Source organism: Fundulus heteroclitus, unplaced genomic scaffold (assembly GCF_011125445.2).
Source record: "Fundulus heteroclitus isolate FHET01 unplaced genomic scaffold, MU-UCD_Fhet_4.1 scaffold_45, whole genome shotgun sequence".
NCBI classification, from domain to species: domain Eukaryota; kingdom Metazoa; phylum Chordata; class Actinopteri; order Cyprinodontiformes; family Fundulidae; genus Fundulus; species Fundulus heteroclitus.
This window is the reverse complement of record NW_023396868.1, coordinates 3,129,787-3,156,783: the sequence shown is the minus strand read 5'-3', so window position 1 is coordinate 3,156,783 and position 26,997 is coordinate 3,129,787. Positions and strand designations below refer to the sequence as shown.

The 26,997-nt window shown below is 43.0% G+C and overlaps 1 protein-coding gene across 1 annotated transcript; it reads left to right on the top strand.

Annotated features, from left to right (window-relative positions):
* The first annotated feature begins 37 nt into the window (after window positions 1–37).
* Window positions 38–26,919, top strand: rsph4a (radial spoke head component 4A). Its single transcript, XM_036131694.1, has 7 exons — window positions 38–1,404; window positions 7,093–7,315; window positions 7,401–7,685; window positions 16,561–17,010; window positions 17,086–17,230; window positions 26,229–26,346; window positions 26,448–26,919. The coding sequence occupies exons 1-7, from the start codon at window positions 1,313–1,315 to the stop codon at window positions 26,662–26,664; spliced, it is 1,530 nt and encodes a 509-aa protein (XP_035987587.1). The 5' UTR covers window positions 38–1,312; the 3' UTR covers window positions 26,665–26,919.
* Window positions 26,920–26,997: the final 78 nt, after the last annotated feature.

Sequence of the window (26,997 nt, the reverse complement as noted above, 5' to 3'; positions counted from 1 at the left end):
AACCTGCTGGCTTTCCTTAGAGAGGAAACTTTCTCACCAGTCTGTATGATTTAATTGAATTTGACTTTGTAAAGTCTGTGTCTCAAGACACTTAAAAAAAGCCAGCCTGTTTTTTCAAATATAAAAAATGAAGCGGATATTCACCATGTAATATTTATTGCACTGGTGTAAATAATAAAATAAGCATGTCTAGTTAAAATAATTTTTTCACTGTTTTGTAAATTAAAGCTCAACTGAACATTCTTACATTTGAAAGAACAAAAACTAGAATAACTAGCAACAGTCTACAGCATCAGTAAGCGCCTAAGAAATGCTAAATTTTGTGCAATCATATTTCTTACCCTGTCACATTCAGTGGACATGACCATAAATACTTCCAAATGCTCCTGATTGATTTTGCTTTGGAGTCTATTGTTAATGAACTTGGGAGTAAAGAGGCTTCTCTCACATGCAACCTGAAACAATGGAAGGGTCAACAAAAATTGGATGCCAGCCTAATAACAGGGTAGATATCAGTGAAGAGGTTATATTATGTCAGTGTAGGGTGGACAGTGATAACAGTTTCTGCAAGATGAACAAGTCTTACACTCACTGCGCCAGTGAAGCCAATGGGGTCCTTTGATGTTTATACCATGTTGTCTGCAAGACTTGGAATAAACCCGCACAGAAGTGCATTTTGATGTTTGTTTTTTTGTTTTAGTCTTTTTGGAATTTTTTTATCCAGCGTAAAGTAAAAACCCACGAATGATCAAGTGACTATTGAGTTACAGTCACTTTTCATTTGTTCACCTTTAAGTCTTGAGTTTTTTGATTTTCATGGACAAGTCCCTACACATATGACATACTATCAAATGTGGTTGTTTCACAAACTAATGTAGCCTTAGATGACCAAGTAGGCAACAGTAACTTTGAGTAAATAAGTATGCCCCCTTATTTTTATTCAAAATTTTGAGGACACTTGCATACACTTTTTGGTGTTTTGCCCCTAACTGGTAACAAGTGTTACTACTACTTAAAAAACTGTTCAATGTTCAACGTTTAACTCGTATAGGTAAAGTGTATAACTAATGCTGTGCAGAGGCAGACAAGTTAGCAGACGTCACGTGGCTGACTCCAAGGGTGTTGAATAAACATACAAACGACTTGCCATACTTTCTCTCCCTGTGCGGCAGGAAATATAAACACTTGGAGTTCGAAGTGGTCACCTTGGTAACGACGCTGTTGCAGTAACCCTAGAAACCGCAGGTTTTGCTTGTGGTGGTTAGTTGTTTGCCCTTTGTGAGTTTTTTTGCTCCAAATTGAGATCAGAACGATGGAAGGTCCTTTAGAAAACAGAGGCAACACGGAGGCCGCCGATTTCAAGGCTTTGCTGATGAAAGACAGCACGAAGAGCAAACGGAATCTGTAAGTAATTATGTTCTCTAGGTTTTATTTCTTCTCCACTGTTGACACTGCGTCAACACATTGAAAATGGTCTTTTCCGTCATTATATAAACTGCACGCATGTATTAAGTATAACGTTATTATGGTTGCAGTCAGATTAATCATCAGTACTTGGAGTTTGTATAGTATAGTGTTCAGAAACAGGCTAGACCAAAGGGAAAGTCGTTCAGTTTGTATTTAACAGCATCCAGATCAGTCTTGACAATCGAAATTCATGAAGAATTCTGCCCCCTGTGTCGGGAGCGCGCATTGCAGCCGTTTTCACGGTAAAACAACTCATATAACATGTCAAGGTTGTAACATTCAGTTTAATCGGCAGCTGTTGTTTATAAAATTGTAAAATAAATAAAGCAGGTCTTCTTACGCTGTTTTGTGTTATTTTTGAGTACACAAAAAAGAAAAGAACAAGTACACTTCAGCTTTCTATATGCAAACACTGTATCAGATCTGCAGATTTACAGAGGCTTTCTCTCATTTTACAAACACTGAAGCTGTACAGTTTTGATTTTTGTTTTTCCCTTTGCAGATATGAATTATTTCCTTTTAATGAGGCTTGTGATTCACTGAAGGATTCTGAAGCTGTTTGTAAAACAGCTAATTTGTTGTGGATGCAGCAATTTCAAAATCCTCTTTCGTCAGTTGATAAGACAACGAAAAACATAAGCATTTTTTTCCTCTTCACACAAATAAATATGTTTTCCAGTTTACCTATTACCCCTTTTTCACTGATTTCATGCATAATATGTTTATCAAATAGTTGACTCAATTTTTTTTACTTTACTTATTTTACTTTACTCAATTTTTCTTGTATGAGCCGATGTGACGAGTGAATTCCTCCATTGTGAGATCAATAAAGACTATCTTTTCTTATTTAGCTCATACATTCTTACATTCAATTCAATAGAATTTTATTTATATAACGCCAATTGACAACACATGTTACCTCAAGGCTCTTTCTAAAGTCAGATCCTCCAGGTTGGTGAGAAAGTTTCCTCTCTAAGGAAAGCCAGCAGGTTGCATCAAGTCTCTCCAAGCAGCATTCACTCCTCCTGAAAGAGCGTAGAGCCACAGTGGACAGTCGTCTGCATTGTTGATGGCTTTGCAGCAATCCCTCATACTGAGCATGCATGAAGCGACAGTGGAGAGGAAAACTCCCCTTTAACAGGGAGGAGAACCTCCAGCAGAACCGGACTCAATGTGAAGGTTATCTGCCTCGACCAACTGGGGGTCAGACAGAAAGCACAGAAGCACACATTGATCTAGTAATCTGTTCTACATTAGATGGTAGTAGCGGGTGAGCCGTCTTCTCTGGATGATGTCACAGTTAACAGAACGCCAGACCAGGGGTCCGTTCTTCGTACGTTGCTTAAAACATCCAAGATCAAATGAGACATCCAAGATGATTTCATCCGGCTAATCATGATCCGGCTAATTGGGTTCTTCGAACACACCTGTTGTTTACGATTAGTATGGCTGGATTGAGTTATCTGAGACAACTGCGCGTTCATGCGTTTGTTTAAAAGGGGAAATGTATCGATAGTAGAAACAATGATCAGCAGCGCTGCTATTGGCTGTTCAGCATGAACAAAGAACGCCCACAGTTTTTCTCCCAAGCAGAACACGAGCTTTTAATGGAAGGTTATGCCGAATTTGAGTCATTAATTAAAACACCTCAAAATCTGTTAAAGCCAGGAGAGAGGGCTGGCAAAAAGTAGACAAATTAATGCGTAAATACTGTCCATGTTAGATGTTTCTATCACTTTCTACAGTATGAATTTTTGCATTTTAATAATTTCATATTTACTTTGTTCTTTTATATCAGAGCCTCCATGGGACCCACTAGAACATGGGGACAAATAAAAGTGAAATACAAGAATATTCTACAAAATGGTAGCCTTTAATTATTACACTTTATTTTAAAAAGGCACTTGTTATGTCAAGAGGTCCAAATTTCAGTGTCATTCCTTAGACAATGGAAGTAAAGGACACGTGCAAACTGGGAATTTTAACAAAAAAAAATCTTTATCCATAAAAAATGAAGTTCTTCCTTTTCCAAATCATCCACAGTTTACACGGTAAAACTGTATTGCTCCGTGTCTAGATAATCCATCCATAGTTTTTTCTAATACACTATACAGCTCGACAGGAAGCAAGCCTTTCAAAGTAAAACTAAGCTACACAATAAAATGGCCTGAACAAATCTTCTTACTGAATATGATAAAACTAAAAAGCAAACCATCATACAAATAACTTAAATATTTAGATTTATGGCTTTAACACCACTTTTTCCTCTTTAAAAGCCACTGTTAAATGACGTGTTTATAGCAGCCACCAAGAAAAATCTCTCTACAATTACACTGTCTCGCTGCACTAAAGGATCCTGTCTATTGCGCAATACATGATTAATTCGAAAAACTCTGCAAATTATTCTTGCACCTTCCGCAACAGGTTGCAGTCGTAAAAATGGACATGGCTACGGCAGACTTCTCCATCTCCTCCGCTTATAAAGCTGCGATCTAATCTTGTTTACATGAAATAAGCCTGCTCTGGAGCAGGTTTAAGCTGGCGCACATGTTGCTATGACAACAAGTGCAGGATGTCTTTCGAAGAACCAAACGATCCAAGATCATGCCAAATCGTCAACAATGAAATCCTGCTAACTGAGTTAGCGACGTACGAAGAACGGACCCCAGGTGTACCTACTATGAAGGAAAAAAATGACACAGAACACAACATTAAACGTTGAAATGACAACAAGCAAATTGGAGATCAGTAGGAGAACTCAGCAGAGTGAGAAAAATAGACCCTGATATCCTCCAGCAGCCTAAGCCTATAGCAGCATAACTATAGAGGTAGCTCAGGGTAACATGAGCCACTCTGACTATAAGCTAGAGTGCCTTAGGGAAAAGGGAAGTTTTAGGGTTAGTCTTAAAAGTAGACAGGGTGTCTGCCTCACGGACCAAAACTGGGAGTTGGTTCCACAGGAGAGGAGCCTGATAGTTAAAGGATCTGCCTCCCATTCTACTTTTAGAGACTCTAGGAACCATCAGCAGACCTGCAGTCTGAGAGCAAAGTGCTCTGTTAGGAACATACGGGGTAATCAGAGCTCTGATATATGATGGAGTTTGATTATTAAGGGCTTTATACGTTAGACGAAGAATTTTAAATTCTATTCTTGATTTAACAGGAAGCCAATGAAGGGAAGCTAAAATTAGAGAAATATGATCCCTCTGGTTGATTTTCATCAGAACTCTTGCTGCAGCATTTTGGATCAGCTGAAGGCTTTGAACTGCATTTTGTGGACTTCCTGATAGTAAAGAATTACAATAGTCCAGCCTTGAAGTAACAAATGCATGGACTAGTTTTTCAGCATCACTCCTGGACAGAATGTTTCTAATTTTGGCAATATTCCTGAGGTGAAAAAAGGAAACTCTGGAAACCTGTTTAATATGGGATTTAAATGACATGTCTTGGTCAAAAATAACACCAAGATTTTTTACTTTATTACCAGAGGCCAAGTTAATGCCATCCAGAATAAGTGATTGATTAAGAAGTTTATTTTTTGAGGACTCTGGCCCAAAGATTACAACTTCTGTCTTGTCAGAATTTAAATGCAGGAAATTTAAAGTCATCCAGCTTTTGATGTCATCAAGACATGACTGCAGTCGAAGTAATTGATTGGATTCATCAGGATTTATGGATAAATATAGCTGAGTGTCATCAGCATAACAGTGGAAATTTATACTTCCAATTTTGCCAATTGGAAGCAGAGAGAGAGAAATTGGCTGAACCCTGTGGCATTATCTGAAGCCATGAGAATATCATTAGTGACCTTCACCAGAGCTGTTTCAGTGCTATGATGAGCTCTGATGCCTGACTGAAAGAAACTCTTCAAATATATTATTACTTTGTAAATTATTAGCATACTTGATTAGCAACTACTTTCTCAAACATTTTAGATAGGAAAAGAAAATTAGATATAGGTCTGTAATTAAGTAATTTTAATCAAAAGAGGGCTTAGGTAAAGCTTTGATAACAGTTACTTTAAAAGCCTGTGGTACATATCCATTTACTAAGGATAGATTAATCATGTCTAAAATGGAGGTATTAATCAAAGGGAATACCTCCTTAAATAACTTGGTTGTGATTGGATCTAACATACAAGTTGAAGATTTAGATGAAGCTAAAATTTTAGATAACTCAGAAAGCTCTGAGTCTAAATAGTTCAAACAGGTTTTAAAGATTCCTCCAACGCTGCCTTACTTACTGAAGATGCCAACGATATTGTTTTCAGTAGAATAAATGTTATTTACAAAGAATCCCATAAAATCATTACTGCTGAGAGCTAAGGGAATGGATGGATTAACAGAGCTATGACTCTGGGTAAGTTTGGCAGCTGTACCAAAGAGAAACCTAGAGGATGTTTTTATTCTCCTCTATTAATGATGGAAAATATGCTGCTCTAACTCTGCCAAGGGTAGGGATAAGGTAGGATTCCTCTAGATGTGTAGTGCACAATTTTCTCTCCAATTTCCTAATGTTGTGCTTGAAGGAATGCAGCTCTGTTGTCACCTTTAACAAAAGCATCAATGTGTGAATGCGAAGAGACAACATTGCTGCCATCTGCTGGGCATTTCTGTGATATTGAGGAAATTAAAAAGGGGACAGACTTTTTAAAGTTTGATACAGCAATATCTGAGAAAGATGTAATATAATGAAACCGGGCTGCACAGTGGCATCATGGGTAGGGTTGTTGCCTTGCAAAAAGAAGGTCCTGGGTTGGAGTCTGTCTTTCTGCATGGAGTTTGCATGTTCTTCCTGTGCATGCGTGGGTTCTCCGGCTTCCTCTCACAGTCCAAAAAACATGACTGTTGGGTTAATTGGTCTCTCTAAATTCTCCTTAGGTGTGAATGGTTGTTTGTCCTGTCTGTCTCTGTGTTGTCCTGCGACAGACTGGCGACCTGTCCAGGGTGAACCCCGCCTCTCGCCCACTGACAGCTGGAGATAGGCACCAGCACCCCTCGTGACCCCATGAGGGGTGAAACGTGAAATGGATGGATATAATGAAGCCTTCTTTTGAGGGTGGACAACTTAGATAAATTGAACTCAAAGGTTATTAAAAATGGTGAGATAGGACAGGGTTGTGAGGAAATACTGTTAATTATTCGTGTCAGCATGTCAGCACAAGGTCCAAAGTATGAAGGCAAGAGTCTGAAGGACATGGGTCTTCCAACAGCATAACAACCAAGAACACATAGCCTAAACTGCGTAAGAACAGCTATATGACTCTTCTTAAGTGGCCTCCTGAGCCCTCATCCTACTGAACATTCACAGGACCTGAAACAAGCCGTCTTGACAAGGCACTCTTCAAACCTGAGACAACTGGAGCCATTTGCTCACTCAGAGTTGGCCAAATTACCTGTAGACAGGTGCAGAGATCTCATTGACAGTTACAGAAATCGTTTGACTGTAGTAATTGCCCCTAAAGCTTGCACAACAAAATCTTAATTTACAGGTACAGGCAGAATTAGAAGGTTTATAACTAAATATGAATTGGATCTGTTTGTCTTGGAATGTGTTTTAAGGTGACTTTTGTGAATCGGCTCAAAAGAAATAAACTGAATTGAATATATATTTCTTTCCTTCCAGCTATGACCATCTGACACAGCTACTCACCAAGGTGATGGATGAGCATACCAACAATGTTGTGGATGTGATCGAGGAAATTAGCCATGATGTAAAACGAGATTTATTCAATGGCATTCAGAGCTCCTTACGAGATCTTCCACAATTTACAGCTGCTGAGCTGCTGACAGAGCAACAGCGCACACTGTTTTACCAGCCAGATGACATTATCCAAGAGGATAAAATGGTATTGACTTTATATATCTGCACTTAATATTAGCTATATCACTGTAGGAAGTGGAGTGTACTTTATGTTTGTTTGCTTTCTCTAGGTAGAAACAGTCCTCCCTAATGTGAATGAAATCGGTTTCTATCTGGAGCAGGCTGAAGTGGGTTTGGGCAGAGAGGAGATGCAGAGGATTTTTCTTGCTCTTAAAAATCTTGTTGACTCAGAGCAACTTCCACGTTGCCGACTTTGGGGAAAAATCTTTGGGATAGAGAGCAACTATATTGTTGCAGAAGCCGAATACAGAGAGGGAGAAGAGGACCAAGAAAGCATTGAAGAGAACCTTGTGGAGGAGGAAAGGAAGCCTGAAAGTCTGGAGGATGAGGCAGAGGTGAGATAAAAATTCAAATATTCCACCAGTGTACCAGTTACATTGATACATGTGTCAAAAAAGGAGGTTTCCAGTAATGGGTTCATGTGGAATCATACTGGGGTAAGCAGCATATTTAGAGCTGTATCCACCAGTATGTACGGAACAGATCTAGATGGTGAAATGCCTGTAGTCTTCAACTACGGTCCTCAGGACCCACTCTCTTGCATGTTTTAGGTGTTTTCTTGCCTCCATGCACCTGACTTAGAGCAGAGACAGACTTGGGCAGGCAAACACCAGGGGATCAGAAGGCAGAAAATAGGGTTGTGATTTCTGTGACTTGACTTTACTTCAAAAAGGCTGGATTTGTCGTCGGGATGAGGCCTAACATAATCTAGCACCTGTGCTGTGGCTGGAATGAGTTTATATCCTGGGGAGCACAGGTGTAGCTAATTAGACAGGTATCAATTAATGGTTAAGTCATTGGTAAGGAGTACAGTTCAATTCAAATCAATTTGGCTTGGACAAAAAGAGCATATACTCAGAAAAGAACACAGAAGCACTGATCCACGAATACTGTCTATGTTAGAAAGGGTAATTAGATTAGATTAGATTAGATTCAACTTTATTGTCATTACACAGGTACAGGTACAAGGCAATGAAATGCAGTTTAGGTCTAACCAGAAGTGCAATATCAGCAAGTGCAGGATAAACAATGGTTCCACAAGTACAGGACATGGGTTTTTACTGAATAAATATAGAGATGTATACTATTATAAATTTTACTATCAAATTACTGATAGATTTGTCCTATGAATAGAATTTATAGATAACTAGTATTGTGAACTAAATTTACAGCTGGATATGTACAGAATATAATATACAGGTGGATATTACTATGAGTAGAGTTTTTACAGATACAATAGCAGAATATACAGATGGTTGTTACTATAACAGAGTTTATAGGTGAATATGTACTATGAATATATGTACAGATGGTTATTACTATAGGAAGAATGTGAGCATAATATACAGATGGCTTTTACTATAAAATTAATAAATAAAGTTTGGACAGAAGCTATTTAAATTAAAGTGCAGTGGAAGGTAATTGCATATTACAGATAAAGTACGGTATTGCAAATGTATATGTAAACAATTGGCACTGTGAATAGACAGTCAGCAGTGCAAATCAATATTCAGTCAAGGTGAGTAGTGCAAGATGCATGTAAACAGTTGTTACAATAGTAACAGTCAGGAGTGCAAGTAATCATTATAGTCTTGCAAATAACAGAATAACAAAATGCAGGTAGGTGTGAGGAGGGAGAGGAGAGTCTATCAGTGATGATTAGAGCTTAATAAAGAGACAGCTCTGGGGGAAAAGCTGTTCTTTAGTCTGCTGGTTCTGTCCGGAGGAACCTGAAACGCCTGCCGGAGTGCAGGAGAGAAAACAGTCTGTGGGCTGGGTGGAAAGAGTCCTTAAGGGTGCTGCGAGCTCGATGTAGGCAGTGTTTCTTCTGGTCGTGCTCAATGGTGGGTCGTGGAGTCCCAGTGATGTGCTGGGCGGCTTTCACCACCCGCTGCAGTGCCTTGCGCTCTGCAACAGTACAGCTCCCATACCACACTGTTCCACAGTTGGTCAGGATGCTTTCTATTGCACAGCGATAGAAGTTCACCAGGATAGTCAAGGATAGCTGATTTTTCCTCAGTGTCCTCAGGAAGAAGAGGCGCTGGTGAGCCTTCTTGACCAGGTAGGAGGTGTTGGTTGACCAGGACATGTCCGCCGAGATGTGGATCCCCAGAAACTTGAAGCTGGAGACACACTCAACAGCCATTTCATTGATGTGGATGGTGTCGTGTGTGCCTCTTGACTCTTTTCTGAAGTCCACGATGAGCTCCTTCGTTTTGGTGGTGTTGAGGAACTGGTTATTTTCAGTGCACCCCGTGGCCAGGGGCTTGATCTCCTCCCTGTAGGCTGTCTCATCGTTGTTGCTGATGAGACCAATCACCGTAGTGTCATCTGCAAACTTCATGATGGAATTAGATTCGTACACAGGCTTGCAGTCGTGGGTGAAGAGGGAGTAGAGAAACGGGCTTAGCACACAGCCCTGTGGTACACCAGTGTTGAGTGTGATGGACGTGGAGCAGTTGGAGCCTGAACGGACAGTTTGGGGTCTGTTGGTCAAAAAGTCCAAAATCCAGTTGCACATGGAGGTGTTGATGCCCAGGTCTCGAAGTTTGGCTATTAAATGCTGAGCTAAAGTCAACAAACAGCATGTGAGCATAAGTGTTCTTATTGTCTAGATGTGTGAGCACAGAGTGCAGTGCCATGGAAACTGCATCCTCTGTGCTCCTATTGCTGCGGTATGCAAACTGGTCCAATGTGGATGGTAGCGAGTCTTTTAGGTGTGCCAGACCAGCCGCTCAAGGCACTTCATTGCGATTGGTGTGAGTGCTACAAGGCGGTAGTCGTTAAGGCACTTCGGGCGGGAGTGTTTTGGCACTGGCACAATGGAAGTGCATTTGAAGCATGTTGGTACAGCTGCTTCGGCAAGAGACAGGTTGAAAATGTCTGTAAAAACCCCAGCAAGCTGCTCCGCACATGCCCTGAGTACGCGTCCAGGGATGTTATCTGGTCCAGCAGCTTTGTGCGTGCTGATCCTGTTCAGTGCATTGCAGACATCTGTGGAGGAGAGAGTGATTGGCAGGTGGTCGACTGAGGATTTGAGCTTGGTGGCAATTTCTCTGTTGTCTCTTTCAAAGCGAGCATAGAAGTCATTCAGCTCGTTCAGGAAGTTGACATCAGTGGCTGCGAAGGTGAAGCCAGTGGGTTTATAGTCACTGATGGCCTGAATGCCCTGCCACATGCGTCCGGGGTCAGCGTTGGAAAAGTGTCCCTCTATCTTAAGCTAGTAGCAGTACTTGGCCTCTTTGATGGCCCTTTCAGATTTGCTCTGGCTGTGCTATGGGCTATAGCCTAATGGACTAGATACATAGGGGGCTTTGTCTAGGAAAGAAACACAGTTAAAAGAGCTATCGCTGATCCTGAACAAATTGGAATAATGAGTGAGCAGAAAAGTTTAGAATGAATTGTAAACTTCGATCCCAAAACTTTTTTTCCCATGAGATTCAACATGCACGAGACTAAACACCCGCCTTAGACTTGTGCGCAATCCTCCGTTGGAAACAAGGCTTCATTGATTAACTTTTTTAGTTTTCTTTTACATAAGTGCCTTCCTTGTGCTTCAATGTGCTTATGAAAACTGTCTTTATGTCAAGGCAGAGAAATGTTTCACCTACCATCTGTTACCTTTCTGGGCTACATATTTGACTGGCCAGTTCCTGAGACCCATAAGTTGCTTGCTTGCTTGCTTGCTTGCTTGCTTGCTTCCTTGCTTCCTTCCTTCCTTCCTTCCTTCCTTCCTTCCTTCCTTCCTTCCTTCCATCCTTCCTTCCATCCATCCATCCATCCATCCATCCATCCACTTTCACTTGTCTGGGATCAGATTGTGGGGGTAGCAGCCTTAGTAGGGAGGCCCAGACTTCCCTCTCCCCAGCCACTTGGGCCTGCTCCTCTGGGGAACCCCAGGGCATTCCCAGGCCAGCCGAGAAACATAGTCCCTTTCAGCATGTCCTGGGTCTTCCTCTGGGTCACTTCCCAGTGGGACATGCCTGGAATACCTCACCAGGGAGGCGTCCACGAGGCATCCTAACCAGATGCCCAAGCCACCTCAACAGGCTCCTCTCGAGGTGAAGAAGCAGCGGTTCTTCTCCGAGTCCCCTCTGAAAGACCTGGCTCTAAGGGAGAGATAGATCGACTGGTAAATCGGGAGCTTCGTCTTTTCACTCAACTCTCTCTTCACCACAACAGACCAGTACAGTGCATGCTTCACTGCAGATGCAGCACCAATCTGCCTACTTAAACTCCTTCAGTTGGGGCAGGACATCGTCCCCGACTCGGAGAAAGCACTCTTCCCTTTTCCAGCTCAAAACCATGGCCTTGGATTTCGAGGCACTGACCCTTATCCCGGCCACTTCACACTTGGCTGTAGATGCTCCAGTGAGAGCTGTAGATCATGGCATGTTGAAGCCGACAGGACCACGTCATCTGCAACGAGCAGAGACGCGATCATGAGGCCACCAAAATTGATCCCCTCAACATCTTGGCTGCACCTGGAAATTCTGTCCATAAATGTTATGAACAGAATTGGCGACAAAGGGCAACCTTGGCAGGGTGCAACTCTCCCCGGAAACAAGTCGGACTTACTGCTGGGAATGCGGACAACGCTCTGACACCAGTCATTAACAGACCTATCAGCCTGCATACTCTTGGAGCACCTCCACAGGATCCCCTGAAGAACATGGTCGAACGCCTTCTCCAAGTCCACAAAGCACATGTAGACTGGTTGGGCAAATTCCCATACACCCTCCAGGACCCTGTAGAGCTGGTCCAGTGTTCCAAGGCCAGGACTAAACCACACTTCTCTTCCTAGATCTGAGGTACTACTATCTGATGGACTGCCAATCTGGGGGGACTGCACCCAATGGCCACGCAATATTCAGAATCAAGTTTAATCGCCAAGTAGGTTTGCACTTACAAGGAACTTGACTTGGTGTTGATGGAGCAGGCAAAAAATAAAAATACAATAAAATAAAATGGATATATATACAGAAGCTATATACATTCAGAAAACTGTGTTAATGTAACGCAGAAGCTTGTAAGTCCTGAACGGGGGAGAGAGACAGTGTCCAGTTTCACAGGAGGCTCTTGGCATTGTTCATAAGGCTGGTAGCAGATGGGGGAAAAAACTGTTCTTGTGGCATGAGGTTTTGGTCCTGATGGATTGCAGCCTCCTGCCAGAGGGAAGTGATTTAAATAGTCTGTGACTAGGGTGCGAGGGATCAGCCACATTCTTCCCTGCACACCTCAGAGTCCTGGAGGCGTACAGGTCCTGGAGAGATGGAGGATTGCAGCCAATCACCTTCTCTGCAGACCTGATGACACGCTGCAGTCTGCTCTGGTCCTTAGCGGTGGCACCAGCGTACCAGATGGTGATGGAGGAGGTGAGGATGGACTCAATGATGGAGGAGTAGAACTGCACCATCATTGTTCTTGGCAGGTTGAATTTCTTCAGCTGGCGCAGGAAGTTCATCCTCTGCTGGGCTTTCTTGGTGAGGCAGTTGATGTTCAGCTCCCACTTTAGGTCCTGGGTGATGATAGTTCCCAGGAAGCGGAAAAACTCCACACTGTCAATAGTGGAGTCACAGAGGGTGATGGGGGTAGCTGGGGCTGAGTTCTTCCTGAAGTCTACAACCATTTCCACGGTTTTTACAGCGTTGAGCTCCAGGTTGTTCTCCCTGCACCAGGTCACCAGATGGTCAGCCTCCCACCTATAGGCAGACTCGTCACCATCAGAGATGAGTCCCATGAGAGTGGTGTCGTCAGGAACTTCAGGAGCTTAACAGACTGATGACTGGAGGTGCAGCTGTTGGTGTACAGGGAGAAGAGCAGAGGAGAAAGAACACAGCCCTGTGGGGAACCAGTGCTGATAAGCTGTGAGTGAGAGTCATGTTTTCCCAGCTTCACGTGTTGCTTCCTGTCAGACAGGAAGTCTGTGATCCACCTGCAAGTTGAGTCTGGTACATTCAGCTGGGAGAGCTTCTCCTGAACTCCTGCCGGAGTTCCAGAGGCCAAGAAAGCCTAATAAGACTCCTTCTTCAGCCTGACAGCATCCATCACTGCCGCTGTCCACCAGCGGGTTGGAGGGTTCCCACCGCGACATACACCGACAATCTTGTGGTCACAGTTCCGACTAGACACCTCGACGATGGAGGCACGGAACATGGCCCACTTGGACTCAATGTTCCCCACCTCCCTCTGAGCATGTTTAACGTTCTCCCAGAGGTGGGAGTTAATGCTCCGTCTCACGGGAGACTCTGCAAGACGATCCTAGCAAACCCTCATAATACATTAGGCCTGCCAGGTCTGACCAGCATCCTTCCCCACCATCTGAGCCAACTCACCACCAGGTAGAGGTCGGTGGACAGCTCCGCCCCTTTCTTCACCTGAATGTTAAAAAAATGCGGCCACGGGTCAGAACAACAACAAAGTCAATCCTCGAACCATGGCCTGGGGTGTCCTGGTGCCAAGAGCACATATGGACACCCTTATGCTTGAACATGGTGTTAATTATGGACAATCCATGACAAGTACAGAAGTCCAACAACAGAACACCACTTGGGTTCCGATCAGGTGGGCCGTTCCTCCTAACCACATCCTTCTAGGTCTCACTGTCATTGCCTGCCATGTAAGCTTTGAAGTTTCCCAGCAGAACAAGGTAGTCCCCAAAAGGGGAACTCTCCAGTACACCCTTCAAAGACTCCAAAAAGGGTGGGTAATCTGAACTCCTGTTTGGCGCATAAGCACAAACAAACGTCAGAGCCTGTTCCCCCACACTTTTGCAGAGGGAGACCACCCTCTGCGTTCTGACTTACGCCAAAAAGTCCGCTCTTGTGCCTTATTTCCTGATACCTTTTACCCATCGAACATAAGTATGACATGGGTAATAGGGATTTTCTGCCCATCAAGTTGGCTCTCGAAGAGTGGCAACACTGGTTGGAGGGCGCTGAGCATCCTGTGCTGGTTTGGATCAATCATAAAAATCTTTCTTAATTGTAGTTCACAAAACGATTAAACCAACACCAGTCTCAATGATACTTGTTTTCCCGCTTCCACCTTGCTATTTCTTATCGACACGGCTCAAAAAACATTAAACCTAACACCCCATCATGACAGTTTTCTCTTGATGACGTTGACAAATTCTTTTCCATTCTTACATACAAATACACCATTGGAGCTCTGACGTGGGAGATTAAGAACATTAAACATGCTCTGCAGAATGAACTCAACCCTAGAACTGAACCACCTAATCACACCTTTTTCCATCTTCCTTCAGACCTCAACTCATCCACTAGTTTCATTCTCAAAGTTTTCCTGTCATCACTGAACCAGCTGCACCATCTCCCTCATCAGCCGCAAATTCTGGTGGCCATCTATTTTAAAGGGCATCAGGGAATATGTACTTGCCTGCCTTTTGTGTGCCCGCAATACACCAGTCTGCAAAGCTGATTATTGTGATATCTACGTTTATTTAATAAATCTGACATAATCATAGTATTGATAATGGGTCCCACATTGTCCCTCATAAGCATCCTAGTTGTCTCACATTTGTTAGGCAGAGACCTGGTCACCCTGATCCAGAGGGAGCCGTGATCATAGCTGGGGACTTTAACCATCTTGAATTAAATACTGTACTCCCTAAATTCCCTAAATTCCCCAAATTCCGAAAGTTCCTGACCAGAGACAACAGTATATTAGACTGGGTCTATTGCAACATTCCAGAAGCATATAAGGCTGCAGCAGTTCCTCACTTTGGATTGTCAGATCACTTCTCTGTCAACCTGATCCCTGCCTACAAACCTATCAACTGAAGAACCAGACCCATCGTTATAATCATTCAGGTTTGGACTGTAGAGGCCTGCTTAGCTTTACTGGATTGTGTTGAACACACATACTGGGGAGTGTCTAAAGAGGCCCGTGATCTGGAGGACTATATCTGTGGTGTCCTATATTTCCTTTTACACTGATGCTGTCTTACTCGTGAAGACAATCAGAACATTTCTTAACGAGAAAGCAAGGGTAGACATCACAGCGTTGTTGCTGCTTAAAGCCCAGGATGCAAATTCAGACCAGGAGACAGACTGGCCTGCAGCAGGGCTAGGAATGAGTTGAAAAAGGGCCTCCAAAGTCAAAGCAAAACAAATATGCAATTAGTGCACAAAGGAACACTTCAACTGCAACAACCCATGTAACATGGAGTGATGCAAAGAAGGATTTTTCATAAAAATCAAGAAAATTATGGAGAATCCTGAACATCCTCTTCATGACTCTGTCATTGGAAAACAGTCTCTTAAGTCAAAGGCTTCTTCAGATTGGTTGTAAAACAGACCGCTACAGAAGAGCTTTCCTACCCACAGAGTTATTATCTATAACAACTCCTTGACCAAATGAGTTACATCAATATTTAATATCCCTCTGGGATAAATAAAGTATTTTTACATTGAATTGAAAGGCGTCAGGACTATCAGAGATTGTAAAGCACAGCTACCAGCAGCTGAGTGTTGTGATTTCAGCCACAGGAAACGTGAGAATGTTGCAGAGACGCCCATCTCCCCACAGCAGGGTGGCACTCAGGGTCCGAAATTAACACTCGCCACTCGCCAAATGCGAGTAAATTTCCTGTTTGGTGAGTGAATTTCAGAGGGCTAGCTGACACATGGCAAGTAAATATTTTTACCAAATAAATTACAAATACAATAAAAATAACAAAGCCCATCTGGGCTGCGGATGATCCGTTCACAGAGCTCAGTTTAGACCCGCCTTCTGGGGAGCTGGTTCAGCTTCTTTCACATCTTATTTCTGGGGAGAGCAGCTCCCAGATAAATCCTTCATTCAAAACCAGTCATGGCTGCATGCTGGATCAGAGAACAGATCTGCTAACCAAATACAGTCTAAAACGCCCCTTAGTCTGTTTATAAGATTCGTTTTTATTAATTCTGTATTTAACTACGTGCGCTCCGAGGGAAGGGGAGGAGAGAGGCGCAGTGCCTCAGAGCTGTAACTGCGCCTCTCTCACATGATAATTTCAGTAGTTATTATCCTTACCCATTTGCTTCGTTAAATCCAGGTGGTCACTTTTTAACCACTGTTTATGAAGTTTAAACCAAGGACTAGACTCGCTCCAGCTTTATATTCAAGCTTTGTGTTTTATTGGTTTTGCCTGCAGGTGAAGAGTTCTCTGTAAACCATTATTCTGTTTTTGGTGTATTTTCTTTCTAGATAAATCCACTCCCTCAGTCAATTTATAAATCCCATCTTGATGTACCAAAGGAGGCCATTGGAACTGGTGCTAACAAATTTGCTTACTATGTGTGCAAAGAGCCAGGTCTTCCTTGGATAAAGCTCCCCACAGTTAGTCCTGCACAGATCACTATTGCTCGTCAGATCCGTAAATTTTTTACTGGAAAGCTTAATAGCTCAGTTGAAAGCTACCCTCCTTTTCCCGGAAACGAGGCTAATTATCTGAGAGCCCAGATTGCTCGGATCTCTGCTGGCACACATGTAAGCCCCAATGGCTTCTACCAGGCCGGGGATGAAGAAGGTGACGAGGAAGATGACATACCCCATGATAGCTGTGAAGTGAATCCTAATTTTGAGGACGTTCAAGCTTCTTTGATGGTTGAGTCACTGTCATCGTGGGTACATCATGTCCAACACATCTTGCAACAGGTAAATACCTGCCCTGTTCACATACATGAAAAGTTTCTAAAATATTTTGAGACATTTACTGAGTAAAATTTTCAGGGCCGCTGTACTTGGGTGAACATTGCTGTGAAACCAGCTGATGACTCTAATGAGGAGATAGAAGGTGATGAGAAGGAAGAATATCTTGATGAGGTTGAGCCAGAGATTGGACCTTCTCTGCTGACTCCTCTATCCCAGGATGCAGGTCAGAATCTTCATAATTGTTATGCAGCATTTTTTTTTTCAGGGGAGCACACTTTTTCAAAAATCACTTTTATATGCTTCAGGCTCTGTGACCACTTTTACAGTGCTGAGACAAATTTTTTATATATATAGCGCCAATTTCATGAATTGGCGCTATATATATAAAATTGAATTGAATCTTAAACAAATGTGTTTTTAATCTTGATTTAAAGGAACTCAGGCTTTCTGCACTTTTACAATTTTCTGGAAGTTTGTTCAATTCAATTCAATTTTATTTATATAGCACCAAATCATGAAACATGTCATCTCAAGGCACTTTACAAAGTCAAGTTCAATCATATTATACAGATTGGGTCATATTATACAGATTGGTCAAAAATGTCCTATATAAGGAAACCAGTTGATTGCATCAAAGTCCCGACAAGCAGCATTCACTCCTGGGGAACCGTAGAGCCACAGGAAGAGTCATCTGCATTGTACATGGCTTTGCTGCAATCCCTCATACTGAGCAAGCATGAAGCGACAGTGGGAAGAAAAACCACCCATTAGCGGGAAGGAAAAACCTCCGGCAGAACCGGGCTCAGTATGAACGGTCATCTGCCTCGACCGACTGGGGTTACAGAAGACAGAACAGAGACACAACAAGAGAGACAAAAAAGCACAGAAGCACACATTGATCTAGTAATCTGTTCTACATTAGATGGTAGTAGCGGGTGAGCCGTCTTCTCTGGATGATGTCACAGTTAACAGAACGCCAGACCAGGTGTACCTACTATGAAGAAAGAAAAGAGAGAGAACAAAAAGTTAAAAGCTGAAATGACGACAAGCAATGCAAAACTGGAGAACAGTAGAGTGAGAAAATTAGACCCTGATGTCCTCCAGCAGCCTAAGCCTATAGCAGCATAACTATAGAGGTAGCTCAGAGTAACATGAGCCACTCTACTTTTAAGACTAATCTTAAAACGTTCCTTCTTGACAAAGCTTATAGTTAGACGGGGTGTCTGCCTCACGGACCAAAACTGGGAGTTGGTTCCACAGGAGAGGAGCCTGATAGCTAAAGGATCTGCCTCCCATTCTACTTTTAGAGACTCTAGGAACCACCAGCAGACCTGCAGTCTGAGAGCGAAGTGCTCTGTTAGGAACATACGGGGTAATCAGAGCTCTGATATATGATGGAATTTGATTATTAAGGGCTTTATACGTTAGAAGAAGAATTTTAAATTCTATTCTTGATTTAACAGGAAGCCAATGAAGGGAAGCTAAAATTGGAGAAATATGATCCCTCTTGTTGATTTTCATCAGAACTCTTGCTGCAGCATTTTGGATCAGCTGAAGACTTTGAACTGCATTTTGTGGACTTCCTGATAGTAAAGAATTACAATAGTCCAGCCTTGAAGTAACAAATGCATGGACTAGTTTTTCAGCATCACTCCTGGACAGAATGTTTCTAATTTTGGCGATATTCCTGAGGTGAAAAAAAGGAAACTCTGGAAACCTGTTTAATATGGGATTTAAATGACATGTCTTGGTCAAAAATAACACCAAGATGTTTTACTTTATTACCAGAGGCCAGGTTAATGCCACCCAGATTAAGTGATTGGTTAAGAACTTTATTTTTTGAGGACTCTGGCCCAAAGATTACAACTTCGGTCTTGTCAGAATTTAGATGCAGGAAATTTAAAGTCATCCAGCTTTTGATGTCATCAAGACATGACTGCAGTCGAAGTAATTGATTGGATTCATCAGGATTTATGGATAAATATAGCTGAGTATCATCAGCATAACAGTGGAAATTAATCCCATGCTGTCTGATAATTTTGCCTATCGGAAGCATATATATAGTAAAGAGAATTGGTCCAAGGACTGAACCCTGTGGTACTCCACAGGTGACCCTAGAGTTTGAGGAAGATTTATTATTAACATGAACAAATTGGAATCTGTCTGACAGATAAGATTTAAACCAGCCTAATGCTTTCCCCTTAATCCCTACAGTATGTTCAAGTCTTTGTAGGAGAATATTGTGATCAACTGTATCAAACGCAGCACTGAGGTCTAACAGGACAAGTATAGACACAAGTCCATTATCTGAGGCCATGAGAATATCATTAGTGACCTTCCCCAGAGCTGTTTCAGTGCTATGATGAGCTCTGAAGCCTGACTGAAACTCCTCAAGTAGGTCATTACTTTGTAAATGTTCACAAAGTTGATTAGCAACTACTTTCTCAAGAATTTTAGATAAGAAAAGAAGATTAGATATAGGTCTGTATTTTACTAACTCATCTTGATCAAGAGAAGGTTTCTTAAGTAAAGGTTTAATAACAGCTACTTTCAAAACCTGTGGTACATATCCATTTACTAAGGATAGATTAATCATGTCTAAAATAGTGCCACTGATCAAAGGGAATATGTCCTTAAACAACTTGGTTGGGATTGGGTCTAACATACAGGTAGAAGGTTTAGATGAAGCTAAAATTTTAGATAGCTCAGAAAGCTCTACTGCTTCTAAACAGTTCAAACACTGCGCAGGTTCTAAAGATTCCTCCAATGCTGCCTCACTTACTGAGGACGAGGTAATCATGTTTGGGAGGATGCCAATTATTTAATTTTTAATGGCATCAATTTTATTTATGAAGAATCCCATAAAATCATTACTACTAAGAGCTAAGGGAATGGATGGATCAACAGAGCTGTGGCTCTGGGTAAGTTTGGCAACTGTACTGAAGAGAAATCTAGGATTATTTTTGTTCTCAATTAATGATGAAAAATATGCTGCTCTAACTCTGCGGAGGGTCTTGTTATACAACAATAGTCTGTCCCTCCAGATTAAGTAGGATTCCTCTTGGTGTGTAGAGCGCCATTTTCTCTCCAATTTCCTAACATTGTGCTTCAAGGAACGCAGCTCTGAATTAAACCAAGGAGCCAGCTTCCTGTGAATAATCACCTTCTTTTTCAAGGGAGCTACATTGTCTAATGCAGAACGCAATGAGGAAGTCACATTGTTAGCAAAGGTATCGATTTGTGAATGGGAAGAAACAGCAATGCTGCCATCTACAGGGCATTTCTGCAATACTGAGGATATTAAAAAGGGGACAGACTCTTTAAGTTTTGATACAGCATTATCCAATAAAAATCTACTATAATGGAACCCTCTTTTGGGGGTGGAGAACTCAGTTAGATTAAACTCAAATGTTATTAAAAAATGATCAGACAGGACAGGGTTGTGAGAGAATACTGTTAATTCTTCACAATCAATGCCATATGTCAGAACAAGGTCTAAAGTATGGAGCCGAGAGTGCGTCGGTTTATGCACATTTTGAACAAAACCAATTAAATCTAGGATAGTTTAAAAGGCTACACTAAGGTTATCACATTCAGTGTCAACATGGATGTTAAAATCACCCACTATAATAACCTTATCAGTATTTAACACCAAATCAGATAAGAAATCTGACAACTCATCCAAAAACTGAGTGTAAGGGCCTGGTGGACGATACAAAACAACAAACAGAAGAGGTTTTATTGCTTTGCAGTTTGGATGAGGGAAACTGAGGGTTAAATGTTCAAAATAACTGTAGTTATTAATTGGCCTGGGACTAATTAATAAATCAGACTGAAAGATAGTTGCCACTCCTCCTCCTCTTCCCACAGATCTGGGAATGTGGAAATTTGAATAACTGGAGGGAGTTGACTCATTTATACTAACGTAGTCCTCTTGTAGCCAGGTTTCTGTGAGACAAAACAAATCAATCTGATTATCAGAAATTAATTCATTAACTAACAAAGTCTTTGGAGGGAGAGACCTTATATTTAATAGACCACATTTTATTATTTTATTTTTAGGTTCAAGGTGAACCATATTGATTTTTATTAGGTTTTTATGATTTGTTCCTTTTAGATCAGTTTTTGATCTGTTAAGTTTTGGCCGTGGGAAAGACACCGTCTCAATAGGATAATGGGTGGGTAACAGTACAGAAGCTGCAGAGAGGTGTGTTAAACTACGGCTCTGCTTTCTGGTCTGGACCCTGGGTTGTCAGCATTTAGGAGAACTAATAAATCCGGCCAGATTCCTAGAAAGAAGAGCTGCACCCTCCAAAGTAGGATGGATGCCGTCTCTACGGATCAGACCAGGTTTTCCCCAGAAAGTTCTCCAGTTATCAATGTAGCCCACGTCGTTTTCTGGACACCACCTAGACAACCAGCGGTTGAATGATGACATGCGGCTAAACATGTCATCACTGGTCAGATCAGGCAGGGGACCAGAAAAAATTACGGAGTCCGACATTGTTTTAGCAAACTTACAAACTGAAGCAACACCAACTTTAGTGACCTCTGATCGGCGTGACCGGGTGTCATTACCGCCAGCGTGAATAACAATTTTGCGGTATTTACGCTTATCCTTAGCCAGTAGTTTTAGGTAGGATTCTATGTCGCCTGTTCTGGCCCCTGGTAGGCATTTAACTATGGTCCCTGGTTTCTTTAGTGCCACATTTCTCATTATGGAGCTGCCAATAATTAAGGTCGGCTCCTCGGCGAGACTGTCGCTCAGAGGGGAAAATTTATTAGAAACGCAGATGGGTTGGTGGTGATCTGGGGTCTGTAATCTAGAGCTATGCTTCCTACGAACTGTCACCCAGCCAGCCTGGTTACCAGGCTGCTCGGGTGCTACTGCTTTAGGTTCGCTACGTGAAGTTACTCTATGCGGCTTATGTTCCAGATAAGTGGAGCATAGGAACTAAATGCTGCTCCTCCTTGTTTAGTTCTGGTTCTAGGTATGCAGAACAGGTTGGAGCCAGAAGACCTGAGTGGTCTGGAGGGTTGATACACTGATAACAAGTTTGTGATGGATTTAGGTGCTAAGCCATTCAGGGATTTATAGACTAACAGAAGTATTTTAAAGTCTATTCTCTGTGATACAGGTAGCCAGTGTAATGACTTTGGAACTGGGGTGATGTGCTCTACTTTCTTAGTCTTAGTGAGGACGCGGGCAGCAGCGTTCAAGCATAAGGGTGTCCACATGTGCTCTTGGCACCAGGACACCCTAGGCTGTAGTTCAAAGATCGACTTTGTTGTCGTTTCGTCTGACCTGTGGCCGTATGTCTTGGACACTCGGGTGAAGACAGGGGCGGAGCTCTCCACTGACCACTAGCTGGTGGTGTGTTGGCTCCAATGGTGGGGGAGGAAGCCGGTCCGACATGGCAAGCCCAAACATAATGTGAGGGTCTGCTGGGAACGTCTGGCATGAGACGGAGCTTTAACTCCCACCTCCGGGAGAGCTTTGAACACGTCCCGAGGGAGGCGGGGGACATTGAGTCTGAATGGACCATGTTCCGCGCCTCTATTGTTGAGGCGGCTAGTCGGCGCTGTGGCCGCAAGGTTGTCAGTGCATGTTGCGGCGGCAACCCTTGAACCCGCTGGTGGACACCGGCGGTGAGTGAAGCCGTCAAGCTGAAGAAGGAGTCCTACCGGGCTTTATTGGCTTGTGGGACTCCGGAAGCAGCTGATTTGTACCAACGGTCGAAGCGGCAGGCGGCTCGGCTGGTCGCTGAGGCAAAAACTCGGGCATGGGAAGAGTTCTGAGAGGCCATGGAGAAAGACTTCCGTACGGCTTCAAAGCGATTCTGGTCCACTATCCGGCGTCTCAGGAGGGGAAAGCAGTGCAGTACCAACACTGTTTATAGTGGGGGTGGTGTGCTGCTGACCTCGACTCGGGACGTCATGTGTCGGTGGGCGGAATACTTCGAAGACCTCCTTAATCCCACCAACACGTCTTCCATTGCGGAAGCAGAGCCTGAGGACTCTGGGTCGGGTTCTCCCATCTCTGGTGCTGAGGTTGCCGAGGTTGTTAAAAAGCTGGATAAGATTCGCCCTGAGTACTTTAAGGCTCTGGATGTTGTGGGGCTGTGTTGGTTAACACGGCTCTGCAACATTGCGTGGACATCGGGGGCAGTTCCTCTGGATTGGCAGACTGGGGTGGTGGTCCCCCTATTTAAAAAGGGGGACTGGAGGGTGTGTTCCAACTACAGAGGAATCGCACTCTTAAGCCTCCCTGGTAAGGTCTATTCAGGGGTTCTAGAATGGATGGTCCGTCGGATTGTCGAATCTCGGATTCAGGAAGAGCAGTGGGGTTTTGGTCCTGGCCGTGGAACACTGGATCAGCTCTACACCCTCAGGAGCCTGGAGGGGGCATGGGAGTTTCCCAAACAGTCTACATGTGTGTTGTGGATCTGGAGAAGGCATTCAACCGTGTTCCCCGAGGGGTCCTGTGGGGGGTACTCCGGGAGTATGGAGTACCGGACCCTTTAATAAGGGCTGTCAGGTCTCTGTACGACCGGTGTCAGAGTCTGGTCCGCATTGCCGGCAGTAAGTCGGACTCGTTTCCGGTGAGAGTTGGACTCCACCAAGGTTGCCCTTTGTCACCGATTCTGTTTATAACTTTTATGGACAGAATTTCTAGGTGCAGCCAAGGTGTTGAGGGGATCCGTTTTGGTGGCCTTAGGATTGCGTCTCTGCTATTGGCGGATGACGTGGTCCTATTGGCTTCAGCAGGGCGTGATCTACAGCTCTCACTGGAGCGGTTCGCAGCCGAGTGCGAAGCGGCCGGGATGAAAATCAGTGCCTCCAAATCCGAGACCATGGTCTTGAACTGGAAAAGGGTAGAGTGCCTCCTCCGGGTTGGGGAGGATGTGCTGCCCCTAGTGAAGGAGTTCAAGTATCTTGGGGTCTTGTTCACGAATGAGGGGAAGATGGAGCGGGAGATCGACAGGCGGATTGGTGCAGCGTCTGCTGTGAAGCGGTCACTGTACCGATCCATTGTGGTGAAGAGAGAGCTGAGCCAAAAGGCGAAGCTCTCGATTTACCGGTCGATCTACGTTCCTACCCTCATCTATGGTCACGAGCTTTGGGTCATGATCAAAAGAACGAGATCCCGGATACAAGCGGCTGAAATGAGTTTTCTCCGTAGTGTGTCTGGGCTCTCCCTTAGAGATAGGGTGAGGAGCTCAGTCATCCGGGGAGGACTCAGAGTAGAGCCGCTGCTCCTCCACGTCCAGAGGAGCCAGTTGAGGTGGCTCGGGCATCTGGTCAGGATGCCTCCTGGACACCTCCTTGGTGAGGTGTTCCAGGCACATCCCACTGGGAGGCGACCCAGAGGGAGACCCAGGACACGCTGGAAGGACTATGTCACTCAGCTGGCCTGGGAACGCCTTGGGATCCCCCCAGAGGACCTGGCCCAAATGGCTGGGGAGAGGGACGTCTGGGCCTTCCTACTGAAGCTGCTACCCTCGTGACCTCGTGATAAGCAGAAGACAATGGATGGATGGAGTTTAGAATGTTAGTAGTTTTTAAAAAGGAATATGGTTGTTTTGCAAAGAGAACTTCTTTAAAAACAGCTTAACAACACACAATGTTTTTTTCCCCCTAACCTTAATAAGAAACTATTGTAGTTGATTTTAAAAGACACAATCTGAATTATCAGACTCACATCCAGGCAATGAAAACACCCCTGATTATCATTAATCTACGGGTTTGTTTTTCAATGCAGGTCTATAACCTCATTGGTGAATGATTATACTTGAGGTGGTGAGGTGGGTGGATTTGTTCCCCATTGGTGTGCTGCGCGACAGGAATAAACAGTGGGGGGGAAATGCATGAATAAAAACTGTTAAGGGCTCCTTTAGAGAGAAGAGGAGAAATGACGGGTCTGAGCTGAAGCCCCTGATGTTACAAGTCCCTTAAAATGCCCCTTAAAAGTGCGCTCCTAAATTACATGTAACTTAATCATGTACCCCTGAATTCAAGCGCAAGGCGATGCAGCAGCCCACAGAAGCACCACTGATTCTGTGTCGTTAAACTAAATAGCATGAAACACAGCTACTGACTCTCCTATTGATTTTTAATTGGGACATTTTGTTACGCGCGGAAGGACATTAAACGTAGTAGTTCACGTTTTAAAGGCTGGATGTTGATAAAAGCCCCTGGCTCAAAGTGAAGAGAGGGGAGAGGAGCAGTAAGAGTGTTGAGGGACAGAAACACAGCGCATATAGTTCAGAAACAATTCGGAATGAATGAAACTTATAAACAGACTGGGTGGTGTTTTACATTGCATCTGGGTAGTAGATCTGTTTTCTGAATACTCTGCAGCCATGACTGACTCTGAATGATGGCTTTATCTGGTAACCAAGCTCCACCTTTGCCTCCCGGGTACGCAGTACCGGACTGTACTGGCTTACTTTCAACACTGGTTAATACCGATACAGTGGTGTCAAAAGTACACACATTTGTTACTTAAGTAGAAGTATAGATACTGCAGTTTAAAAACACTCTGGTAAAAGTTGAAGTATCAACTTGACCTCTTTACTCAAGTAAAAGTGAAAAAGTATGAGAGAGAGGTTTGTTTTTAAAATATAAGGAATAGAAAGTACAGATACTTGGGTGAAAATGTAATGAGTAGAAGTCAGAAGTAGGAAGAAAAATAAGTAATGGAGTAAAGTATTGATACCTAAAAAGTGTACTTAAGTACAGTAACGAAGTATTTGTACTTCGTTACTTGACACCTCTGTACCGATATTATTTATAACTCTGATCGGTCTTCCTGCTTCTGTTAACTCTAACTGCAGCAGGAATTACTGATGACCACAAGCTGTGAAAGATTATAAACTACAATTTAACCAACAGCAAAACAATCTTTAAGTCAGTGGTATTCTTCTTGGTCTCTGTTTTTAACTTTTTTTTTTTAAATCACTTTTTCCAGTTTTAAAATAACACCAGTTTTTAAAAGTATTGGTCCAAAACATCAAATTACTGCATGATACAGATTACATTTACCCATGGATGGTTTGTGCAGTTACTGAAATCTTGGCAACTTTTTAGCTATATTGCAATGTCATATTTAAATCATTATGATGTAAAGATTTATTTGGAATATACTTAAAATCCCACAATCTTTTTGAGCTATCTGAATGTTAACTTATTTTCCCTTAATGTTAATGTGTGTGTTTCAGAAATGTTTAACACGCCTCCGTGGAGCTGCAAGTTGTCCTCCCTACTGACTTCTCAGCATGCAATTGCTGTGCTACGTTCTAACCTCTGGCCAGGAGCATTTGCTTATGCATGTGGAAAGTAAGTACAAGGATTAATAGTATTTTTGCCTTTATTCTTTTGTCACAGTATCCTTAGGGTTTACTACTACTAGCACAAATATATGTTTTCACCTTCTTTAGGAAGTTTGAAAACATATATGTTGGATGGGGTCTGAAGTATGTAGGAGAGGTGTACAGCCCACCCGTCCCCCCACTACCACTAAAGGAATATCCTAGTGAATCAGGAATCACAGAAACCCTTGACCCATCTCCAGAGGAAGAACAAGCTTTGAAAGAAGATTTAGAAGACCAGCAAGCTGCCCTGGAGGAGACAGAGGAGTCAGAAGATGAAGACTAATAAATATAATACCTTAACATGTATTTGAAATATAACTGTAAAGAGAATTAAATCAGAAATTAGAATCAAATTGATTACAGTTACCAATAAAAAATGTAAAGAAAGTAACAAATAGGTCAAGTGTTTTATGCATGTTTGTTGCTTGTATTGCGAAACAATGTGATTATTATCTCACTTAATCAAACAACGCCCTCCGGCGTTCCACAGTAGCCGGCTGAGCCCTCTGGCGCCCCTGGCCCGTTGCTGCCTAGCTCACCCTCTAGTTCTTGGTGTTTGCATTTTTCTTGGTTCCCCGGCGTGTTTAGACGCCCTCTGTTCTCGGTTCCTCGCCGT